General features: G+C 32.0%; 1 protein-coding gene across 1 annotated transcript in view; it reads left to right on the top strand.

Annotated features, from left to right (window-relative positions):
• Positions 1–12,051, top strand: part of LOTGIDRAFT_216980 (hypothetical protein) — a gene marked incomplete at its 3' end in the record, with an annotated part of 60,463 nt that overhangs the window by 18,270 nt on the left and 30,142 nt on the right. Inside the window, exons 11-26 of the mRNA XM_009058746.1 lie at positions 4–164; positions 692–731; positions 1,015–1,178; positions 1,378–1,459; positions 1,949–2,112; positions 2,328–2,418; positions 2,702–2,869; positions 3,043–3,185; positions 3,427–3,597; positions 4,338–4,421; positions 4,689–4,764; positions 5,172–5,237; positions 5,706–5,792; positions 6,416–6,537; positions 7,876–8,174; positions 11,428–11,502. Coding sequence (XP_009056994.1) covers positions 4–164; positions 692–731; positions 1,015–1,178; positions 1,378–1,459; positions 1,949–2,112; positions 2,328–2,418; positions 2,702–2,869; positions 3,043–3,185; positions 3,427–3,597; positions 4,338–4,421; positions 4,689–4,764; positions 5,172–5,237; positions 5,706–5,792; positions 6,416–6,537; positions 7,876–8,174; positions 11,428–11,502 — 1,993 coding nt within the window. The remainder of the gene's footprint in view (positions 1–3; positions 165–691; positions 732–1,014; positions 1,179–1,377; positions 1,460–1,948; positions 2,113–2,327; positions 2,419–2,701; positions 2,870–3,042; positions 3,186–3,426; positions 3,598–4,337; positions 4,422–4,688; positions 4,765–5,171; positions 5,238–5,705; positions 5,793–6,415; positions 6,538–7,875; positions 8,175–11,427; positions 11,503–12,051) is intronic.

The raw sequence follows: 12,051 nt of genomic DNA on the forward strand, positions 1-12,051 counted from the left end.
CAGAATGTATAGCAGTAGAAGCTATAAACACAGCTCTAGCCAATGGTGATAGAGATTTATTATTACGAGCCTTACAGAATCCTGCCGCTCAATTACCTCCTGTGTATGATTATGCTGGTAATTTATATTTAGAAGAGTTTCTTAGTATCAAAAATGAAAAACAGGTAATTATTTATTTTATATAGGGGTTGTCACGAAGTTTTCTAGCATGTATATCGGGTGTCCAAAAAAAAACGTCCCTATGTTCAACAGGTTGTATTTCCGCTGTTGGTAAACTGATCTCCTTCAAAATTCTCACAGATATACTTCAAGATGTCATTGTCCAGCCCTGAAAATATGAAAGTCATCGAATAAGAATTGTACAAGTACTGCCCCAAACAAAATAACATGTCAAAAAGTGCAATATCAAAATGCAAATTATGCCTATAAAGTACAGGGCAGTACTTGTACAGTTTTTATTGGATGATGGCATCTTAAAGTATATCTCTCAGAATTTTGAAAGAGATCAGTTTACCAACAGCTGAGATACGTCGAACTTTGGGACATTTTTTTGGGACACCTGATATGTATGTGTATCTGGACCATATCTACCTTCTATTTGCATTATTCTAATTTTATGTGCTTCATCCTAGCAATTATCTGATCTTTTAGAAATACTTATATTAATTATAAAACTTGACTATTTTATTAGGGAAATCTAGAACATGAAGAGATAAGTGCTGCTCTCAATGGTACGTATAGACTTCTGGTTCTTTAAGAGTTTCAATCCAATTCACATATTCAGTAACTATAGTCTTATAGGAATATTTTATGACAAACAAATTAAGAATGGCATTTGCCTAATACCCCTCTCTAATTCTAACAAGTTCCAAAATATGATTTTTATACATTTTAGCCCCGAATAATTTTGTCAGAATACTATTTTTCCATTCATTGAAGTAGATAGGCCTGTCCACTGCAAATGCCATGACAGATCTATTTCCCATGGTTAAATCTTGTGTGATATTATTTCAGTTTTGGGAGCTGTAGCTAATATTAATCAAGCAATAGATGTTGGTGATCCTAGTAACACATATTCAGCACTACGTTCACCTGAAGCTCATCTAGCTGATTTAGATGAACACAATATGGAAAAATACCAAGCTGCACTGTCCAATACTAAACATGATAAAGCTGGGGTAAGTATCTCTTCCTTTAAACAAGAAAATGAAATTAAACAAGAAAGGGAATTATAGCATTAGTAGTTATTACTTGTTATTTATTTATTGTTATTATGTATGATCGAACCCTGGTCTTCTAGGTTAGTAATCGAGTATCGATCTAGCTCCTATACTTCAGGAAACAAATGATATAAGTTTGTAATATTTTTTTTTGTAGCTACCATGTGATTTATTAACCCACTATGAAATAAGTGAAACAGTGAAAGCTGTACATCAACAGGTTCAAGAAGAACACGAAAGTAAGTTAATATGTGTTATCAATGATGTTATAGATAATGGTATTATATTGATAAAGATGTGTCTTTAAATTACAGGAATTATCACTATATGTGTTATCAATGATGCTATAGATAATGGTGATATATTGATAAAGAATAAAGATGTGTCTGTTTATATTACAGGAATTATCACTATATGTGTTATCAATGATGCTATAGATAATGGTGATATATTGATGAAGATGTGTCTGTTTATATTACAGGAATTATTGCTATATGTGTTATCAATGATGCTATAGATAATAGTGATACATTGATAAAGAATAAAGATGTGTCTGTTTATATTACAGGAATTATCACTATATGTGTTATCAATGATGCTATAGATAATGGTGATATATTGATAAAGATATGTCTGTTTATATTACAAGAATTATTGCTATATGTGTTATCAATGATGCTATAGATAATGGTGATATATTGATAAAGATGTGTCTGTTTATATTACAGGAATTATCGCTATAGGTGTTATCAATGATGCTATAGATAATGGTGATACAGAAGAAGTTTATCAAGCTCTTATGTTACCAACAGCTAAATTACACGATCTTGATGATAAACAAAAGGATCATTATTATTCATTATTAGCTAAGGAAAAGGCGAAGAAAGCAGAGGTGAGTTAAGATATTGCAAAATTGTTATGTTTGAGTCAATTTTCAGTTTTGCACTCAGGATTCATGGAATCAACTGGAATTTCAATAAAACAAGTTGGAACAGGCTTCAGAATGCTTTCCACCTGTGCTGAAAAAAAAGACAGAATTCAAAATGGTTTTGAATTTGCCAAATTTAGTTCTGCACCATTCGATTTTTTTAATTTTTTATTCTTCAGAGAACAAATGATGAAGGTGCTGTTTTATGGTTAGAAGAAATTCAAGAATGTGTTGAAAAAGCTAATAAAAATGCTGCAGATGGTGTCAGTTGTTAGTATTTCTTTTGTTAGAATTTTTATTTTATTCATCAGTTGATTGATGATGTTTATAATTTCTAAAATTAGTATTATCATCAGCTTTTGATAATGTTTTATTTTTCAGTATCAACTGGTGTTCTTGCTATGATGATAAAGATACTGATGATTATATTTTTTTTAAGAATAGATGATAAAGATACTGATGCATCAGTTATTGATTATGTTTTTTCAATGATGGATAATAAAGATACTGATGAATTTTCACCAGCTATTAATGATAATGTTTTATTTTTCAGTGTCAACTGGTGTTGTAGCTATAAACAAGGCAGTAGATGATAAAGATACTGATGAATTTTCATCAGCTATTAATAATAATGCTGTTGGATTAGTTAATGTAACACCAGATTGTATGGGGCGATACAATGAGAAGCTGTATGAAACTAAACAAGAGAAACTACAAGCAGGTAATTTCTGTAAAAGAATTTATGAATTTTGAATTCATTAAAGATATAGGAACTCTTATGATTTGGCCACTTATTCGGATGATTCAAGATTATTTACGAATTTGTAGGCAAAAGGGTAAGCATTCACTGCCTGAAGTAATCACTGATTGTGTTAAATGTTTGTTTTGATCTAGGTGATGTTGGTAGTGGGTGGATTATGAACAGATTAAAAGATGGTACCAAGTTTTTCTATAATGCCAACACTGGAGAATATGCCTGGAAGAGAAGAGATGATATTATTAAAGATCATAATTTACTGACTAAAGATGAAATACAGGTTGGTGCTTAATTGGAGCTAGTTAAAACAGTTTGCAACTTAAGCCAGGAGCAGACGGCAAGTTTTTGTCAGTGGAAAAGAAAAAAACATGGTTAAAAGTCAGGAAAAATTGTCCCTTATGGCTTGCAGCATGTTGAATTTTGGACTAATTTAGCACTTAACTGAGTAAGGATTTGATTCAAGCTTAGGCTGAACTCTCGTAAGCACTGGCCCTGTTTCTCATAAGAAAACTAAATTTCAGGGTGTGGTGAATGAAATAACAGAAGATCATAATAGAGAGTTGTTATTTGAAGCTAATGAAGACACTATTATACAATCACAAGCTTATATTAGAGAATATCTAGCTAGAAAACATTATAAAGATAGAGTCAACTATTTAAAAGACCAAGAGCCATCCATTGTTAAATTACAGGTAGGTTTTGACTTGTGATAAGATTTGGCCTCTAAACATACAAATATATATATTACATGTGCCTGCAGACAAAACCTTATCTTTACTTCCTTGAGGTCAGTTGTTGGAACACTGAGTAACACAAACCAAGATGCTGTATCACTATTGGTTAGTACAAGTGACAGGAGCTCAAACTTTGCATATTTTTCCATAATTTAAACCCAATTTGTTCAGTTTTGCGTCTTTAGTTTTTTGCCAAAAATGCAGGAAACATCTTTTAATCTAATTTCCAATATCCCTCGGTCCCCCCCAAATCCATTTCTGTCGAATTTTGAAATTTTTCCTGATCAAAATGACTAAAAAATAGCCAATTTTGCTTGTTTTTTTTTGGTTTTCATAGGCCAACTTAATCCGCTACTGTAGGCAAACAGTACATTCGAGAGAGTTGCGCTTTGGAGGGTGGGTAGCCAACTCGTGGCCAACCAGGATGTTATATCTGTGTTTCAGATTCTGTTTTAATACTTCTATATGTAATCTTGGCGAGTGTCACTGGCAGGCAGGGTCATGCTCTCTCTTACTGAGCAGCTGCCACCATGGATGGGTTTGTCAACATTGCCATTCAAACCAGTATGCCATCCGAATAACAATATTTTGTCAATCAAAGAAAGAGAAACTTGTTGTTCGGTTAAAGTTATTGTCTAAATCTCATTTATTCTGGACAATTTTGAATTGAAGTATATTCATGTTTTTTTTTTATCTAGGCCTGGTGGAAGAGTAAGAAACAAAAAGAGAAGTTTAAAGAAAGAATGAACTATCTTGAAGACAATACTGATGCAGCTATTAAGGTAATGGATAGTATTTACAATAGTAAACAGTTATTCTGACCAGTTGAGAACAGACTGTAGCTCAGTTGGTTAGAGTTTTGGCTCTTTTACATCATTTACTAGGTTACATAAAACTTAAAATTGTTATAGGTTCTAATCATGTCGAGGAATTCAGGAAAGAAAGATGACAAGACAATGCCAAATCCAGCTGGTAAACAGGATCTTGTGAGCCTTTTTTGCCACACTCTTTTTCTGGAAGTTAAATTAAATACTAATTTTGATTTTCAGCTCCAAGCGTACGCAAGAATGTGGCAGGCAAGAAAGAAATATAAAGATAGATTGAAATATTTTAAAGATAATGTAAGTTACATGATAAAATATTTCTCTAATATATCCAGAGGGGCAAGTAATATATATCCAGGGGGCAAGTAATATATATCCAGAGGGGCAAGTAATATATATCCAGGGGGCAAGTAATATATCCAGAGGGGCAAGTAATATATATCCAGGGGGCAAGTAATATATATCCAGAGGGGCAAGTAATATATATCCAGTGGGCAAGTAATATATATCCAGATGGGCAAGTAATATATATCCAGGGGGCAAGTAATATATCCAGAGGGGCAATGGTATATGGTGTTAAGTTGCAGTATTGGTCGGTTGTCAACATTTTTTTCAGGGGGGCAATCCATTTTTTCAAGGGGATATTGCCCCCTTTGCCCCGTGTAGTTATGTATCTAATGTTATTTTTTGATTTATCTCTTCAGGAAGATAAGGTAGTGAAAATTCAAGCTTTCTTCAGATCAAATTTAGCTCAACAAGACTATAAAGCACTTAGTAAGTATTCAATGATACTGGTAAATATAATTAGTTGTAGTAAAATATTGAGTCTGTATTGAGAGTAATCTCCCTTGGTAGAGCAGCAGTAAAGAAGACTTGGAGGCTACTCAATTGAAGAGTTCTGCAAATTTGGAATTCATGGAATCATGCGGAAGTTAATTAAACTCAGTTGGGACACAGTTCAGAAAGCGTTCCATGTGTGCCGAAAAAAATAGTAGAAAGAATACAAGGGAAAATTTTGAAAATAGTCTGGTTCTGTCTGTTCGATTGAGGCCAGAAAAGGAGCAGACGGAACTGTTCAGAACTTGCCAACCTGAAGTAAAATTATCTTGAGTGTTCTCTTCATACAAATCAAAGCCAAATGGAAAAACTCAACGATATTCCAAAATTTGCGTTTTGGAAATTTTGGTTTTATGTATGGTTTTGTCAAATGAATTGCCTTTATTTCATTTTTTTTTTTTAAAGTGCAAGATGAAAATCCCTCCCTATCTGTTGTGCGTAAATTTGTACATTTATTAGATGCCAGTGATAATGATTATGCTGAAGAATTGGGTAAGATTATTATCTATGTCCAATGTCGCTTAAAATTGTGTACAAATTGGTCAAGGTGTATTTGATTCGGTCTTTACCCTTTTGACCTAATTGTTACCAACGGTATTACAAGTAATATTGTCTGATGTAGAGATGTTGCGAGCAAAGCAAACTTTTGAGTGGCTAAGTAAATTTTAAAATTTTCGAGATTTGCAGCATGAATATTTAATTACCACTTCCCAGAGAAAATGAAAATAGCATAGAGATTTAAAAATCCCAATAAAAGCACTGGCCTAAGTCACAAAACAGAAAACTATGTGCTATATCTATGTAGATATTTGGCAAGTCCTAAAGATATTTATATCAGCTAATGCATTTAATTCATTCCATTTGTATCCAAAAATTTGAGCCTTAACATCCATGTGTTGCTAGAATTATTCTCATTTGAATGTTAAATTGCCGGTTTGTCTTTTCTTAAGACTCTGCCATATATAGAAAAGACATATATAGAAATAGAAAGTTAGAGGTATTTTTGAAGGAATTATGAGATTTTTTGTACATTTCTTGTGCTTCTGAAGACAATACAAATTTCTTTATCTTAAATAAGTTAGTGAATAAATGTGTTTCTGTTGTCATTTTAACAGAGTTACAGAAACTACGTCAGCAGGTGGTGGCAGAAATTAGATCCAATCAACAATTAGAACAAGATTTAGATCAGATGGATATTAAAATAGGTTTATTAATAAAGAATAGAATCACCTTACAGGTTAGAGACTAAGATAATATTTATTCTGTGATTTAACATGAAATGTGATAATGTGATTCATTTTGTATGAGAGATGAAGTTTTGTTGTATGAAGGATTTCGTTTTAAAGATGGGTTTCCTTATTTTTTAGTGTCAAATTAATAAAACTATTTAATTAATTGGTGTTTCTAATGAATTATCATGTATTCTTAATCATATCATTATGTTGTTATTGCATAGAATTAACCAATCATAAATGTCCATGTATGTACAGTCTGGATAAACAAAAAAAGACTTTTTGACCTTTCTTGATCAGTCACTCTATAGAATTCTGCTGGTAATTCTCCTCTAATTTAGCTTATTGTTGAATTAATTATGGAAATTTGAGACAAAGTGGTATTTTTCTAAGTCATTAGAACACCTCTACTTGCTATTCATATAAGTATTAGCATTTTCATTTTCATCAATGAAAATAAGGGAACCCATCTTTAATGATTTGACAGACATTTTGAAAGACACACTATTCTTAATGGCTTATCAAGCTTATCACCCAATCTTTCATTTGACAGAACTCATCAAGTAGTCTGTGTCTTAAAGTGTCTTGTTATGAATTTGCCAATTTTATCCCACAATTTGAAATGTCAAAAACATGAAGTAAAAAATAAGGTGTAGGAGTTCAATTCCAGTGATTTAAAGGGATTGTAACAAGGTTTTCTTAACATTTTATGTGCAAGGGAGATATTGAAATCAGTGATTTGCGGCATTTCAATTTTAAGTCAGACATCTTGGATTTTTTGTAATTCTAATAAATAAACTATGTAATTTATAACGTCTTTATCACTATAGCTGCTATTGATATGAGAACACTTAGTTTTAGTAAAATTGCAAGTACCGCAGATGTCATATTGAAAATTTGAATGGTGCAAATTGATGCTATCAGTATCCCCAATAGACATAAAAAATTTAGAAAACCTCTTTACAATCCCTTTAACGTGATACTACGTAATTTACATTCTCAAAAATGGCCAATATGAGTATCTATTCTTCAGTTATCTTGATGTCATAAAGTTACAACAGAACCCTGTAAAATCTAGAAAATTGGAAAATTCATAAAACTAAGTAATTATTGAAAAAGGCTTAAAGTATTTTTCAATAGTTAATTGCATATTTATGGATAATTGTTAAGTTTTTTTGATTTATCGGATTATATAAGGATCCTGTTATGTTATTTATGACACCAGGTATATCTACTGATGAATATATGCTTTTATTGGCCTAGTTTAAATTTTAAAATTTTATGTTCATTCTAAGATGTAGTATACCTTTAAGTTAAATTTTGTTGGCAAAAATTATTTTCAGGATGTAGTAATGCACAATAAGAAATTAACTAAAAGAGCAGATCAACCATTAGACGGACCTAAAGGCTTAAAAGCATTAAGTCGAGAGAGTCACGAGAAGCTTCACAGCTATCAGCATTTATTTTACCTCCTACAAACCAACCCTAACTATCTTGCCAAGTTGATATTTGAAATGCCCCAGATCCGATCCACCAAATTTATGGAATCTGTGATTTATTCCCTGTTTAATTATGGTTCCAATCAAAGAGAAGAATATTTGTTAATTAAATTATTTGAAACAGCTTTACGAGAGGAAATATTGTGAGTATTTATTTTCAACTCTCCTCTCTCATTGGCTTCGTCTGATTAAAATACAGATTTAGGTTGCTCGCTGTATGTGAATCTGTAGACATTCTTACTATCATAGAGTTCAGCTATGAATTATGTTTCAACCAATTAATTGTTATTGTAATTGAAAGTTTGGCCTAAAATTTTGTTTAGAATTCTCAATCTATTCTAAGGTTAAGAACATGAACAGCTCTCTTCATAATAGTTAGAGATGGGCAAGTTGGGGATAGGGTCATCTTGATCAATATGATTTCTTTTCGGACATCATTTATTATGGGACATATTTTGTTGGACAAAAATTCTTTGTCTCTCTTAAAATTATGAGAATTTTGCCTATGATTAGTTAAGCAACATGAATTATGATGTCAAAGGTTAAAAAACCGTAATAGTACACATCATTTAGATTTTGCTGTATTTTGATCAGATGACCAATGGTTTTGTCAATTTTTGTATGTTTTTTCAAGAGTATAACACTAACATTTCAAAATGGTTTAAACTTGTTTTAAGCCACCTTAAAATAGTTATTAATGTTTCTGATATTTGATTCTTACGTTTTTTTTCTTTATCTTATGCTGCCTCTAGCCGATTGTAAGTATACATGTAATTCAATTATCCCAATATCTCTTTAATATGGAATGGAATTATAATAGCCCTTATTTCTTTGGTTTTGGTAAAATTATTTTAAATAGTTAATGTATCCATACTAAGAGGAAGAGGAAATTTACCATAGTTTATTGTCTAAGCAAGGTAAAAAGGTCTTAGAAATTTTCCATTATTTTTATGAGAATTGGAATAGCAGCCTCAAAATAATACTGTTAGTCTTAAAATGACTTTGCTTTGATAAAAATATAAACATAAGCACATATTATGTCTTCCAAATTTTTGTTTTACAGAGGACAATTTTTTCAGCCAAAATTTGGGACTTTTTAAAAATTGTCATGGAGAGAAATGTGTTTCTTTTCAATGTAAACTTATAAAAAATTATATTTTTATCAACACAAAGATACTCTAAGGACTAAACGTACTATTTTGAGGTTGATATTTCTCTTGAAAAATATAGAAAATTCAAAAAAACTTTTTTGACCTTGCTTAGACAATAGTCATATTGAAAACAACACTCTATAGGAAGTTATATATTATATAAATATTTAGAGACTGTACATGTGAAGAAATACACAATTTTTTAGCATTATTGTATCAAATGTTGTCCTTAAGGAACTTTGGACCCAGAAGCTTTTGTATAAGGGAAACTTGTGGCTTTAAAGTTAAATGGTATTGTAATAGATGTCATAGTTTGGTAAAGATTTCCTGGGATAACAGAATCCGCAGAACTTAGATGGAAAGTCAGATTGGTTGTCATGAATTCCTTTAAAGCTCAGTGATAATTTTGATATTTGTGTCACAGTCATCACCCTGGTAGCTGTTATTTCCACGCAAGAACCATATATAGTTTCGGATGATAATGTGACAGATATTAATCATAGATTCTGTCAAATATACACTAGAAGAAAGAATGATAATGCCTGCTTTTTATACGCCCACATGGAAATGTGGACATATTGCCGTCGCACCTGTCCGTCGATCTGTTGGTCCGTCAACATTTCTTGTGAACACAATAGAGACTACAGTTTTCAACTGATTTTAATTAAATTTGGTGTGATCATTTATAATGAGTTCTTGGTCAAGTTCGAATTTGATGAATTTTCGATGAACGGTCTTTGAGTTATTGCCCTTGACTTAGGAAACACGTGTCAAAATGTGTGTGCGAACATAATATGTTCAATATGTTTTCAATTTATTTTCCTACTTATTTTCATAAATTCATACTTTAGTCACTAAAGACTGTTTTATTATTTCTGACAGCTGCCAGTAGGCGTATGTTACCTTGCCTGGCAAGCTATCTTTTTTATTCTAATCTATTGGTGACAAATATATCTCAAATTATAATTATTTTTACATATATAAACAATAGTTATAGTTAAAAAAATGTCAAGATAGTGGAAGAAAACTGAAGATAGATCATTTACTAGCATGTTTCGTTTACCCTATTCTTCAGAGTATGGCGCTTGATTGTTTTCTTGGACAAATAAGTACTAAGATAGTAATGGTACTCTACCATTCTGACACACTTTTCTTGAACTTGTTGACCTTATATGATATTGATTGTTTGCGAGGGGAATAAACCAAACTGCCTTGTGGCATTTGTTCTAGGACTTGATAGTCCAAAGAAGACGGGGTTAAGTTGGCATGATATCCATTAATCAGGATTGATTAGAGATTACAGCATTTTTGAAACCTTTTTTTGGAAACACAAATAACATGCTAGCTCTGTAATTTCATCAATCAACCCTGAAGAACAGAAAATGAGCACTGATGAATTTAAATTTAATTTGGCTAAATTTGAAGATTTAAATTTTGTTGTTATCCTGGGACATAGTAGTAGTGCATTTAACGTCTTTAATATTTTAGAAGAGGTTTTCTCAATGTTTATTTGTATCAGGAACACTATTAGCATCAATTTGCACCATTCCAATTTTCAATCAGACGCTGCAACATAACAAAGTGTTTGATGACATCAACACTTGCAAAATAAGCTTTATCACCTAAGACCCCTTGCGATTAGTTACATCATAAAACGCTTTGATATAGTGGAATTGCAGGAACCACAGACCTTTGTTTGAAAATTGGAATAGTTGATTCTATTAGGGTTCCAGATACACATACATATTTCAGAAAGTTTCTCTTTACAATCCCTTTAATATCTATTGGTGATTGGATGGTGAGGTTCTCTAAACTAACTGAACATAGATCTGTATTTGACAGTAAATGGTCTACTATCGATCAAAGCAAATGTTATACCTGATTCTTTCCCCTTATAAAAAAGGGAACCATATTTGAATTTAGGATTATATAGGAAATTTTATTGGAAGGAATTTTTGATCATTATTTCTCGTTTGTATTTAGCATTAGAAAAAGTGATTTTGAAAGTGGAAAAGGCAGTTGCTGGAAAGTTATACCTTTTTTTCAGGCGTGGTAGAGTCACCCAAATATTGGGGGCTCAATTCCTTTGTTTCTAACAGGGAATAATCAATGCGAATGCTTTTTTAACCATGGCTTTTGACAAAAGGAGAAGCTAAACCATTCCTAACCTGTCTGGGTCTGCCATGCATATCCTATTAGCTTCGGTTGTGGTATTGAACATTCTAGAAACCATGTATATTTTCAGATCTAAAGTTGATAAGATGTCTGATATTGTATCAGGGAATCCACTAGTTGTTAAAATGATTGTGGGATTTAACAGGTAAATACATGTATATTAACGAAGATTGGTTGAAAGAAAAATATAGAAAGAACTGGTTGGTGAAACAGCTGGTCCTTAGCTAAATCTTGGCAATGATCTTTTCGAGATAATCTGAAACAACCTGCTGGTCTTTGATTAAATCTTGGCAATGATCTCTCCCAGATAATCTGAAACAACCATTGGTTGGTTGACCTGCTGGTCTTTGATTAAATATCGGCAATGATCTCTCCCAGATAATCTGAAACAACCATTGGTTGGTTGACCTACTGGTCTTCGATTAAATCTTGGCAATGATCTCTCCCAGATAATCTGAAACAACCATTGGTTGGTTGACCTGCTGGTCTTTGATTAAATCTTGGCAATGATCTCTCTCAGATAATCTGAAACAACCATTGGTTGGTTGACCTGCTGGTCTTTGACTGGGTTTTTGTGAATTATGCAAAAGCTAACTTCTTAAGGTCACCAGACTTTCATCAAGATAATGACAAGACTGAGACAAACACCCTCTGAGTTTCAATCAAAATAATGTTCTATTTTGTGATATTTGAT

This window comes from Lottia gigantea, assembly GCF_000327385.1.
Source record: "Lottia gigantea unplaced genomic scaffold LOTGIsca_35, whole genome shotgun sequence".
Taxonomy (NCBI): Eukaryota; Metazoa; Mollusca; class Gastropoda; family Lottiidae; genus Lottia; species Lottia gigantea.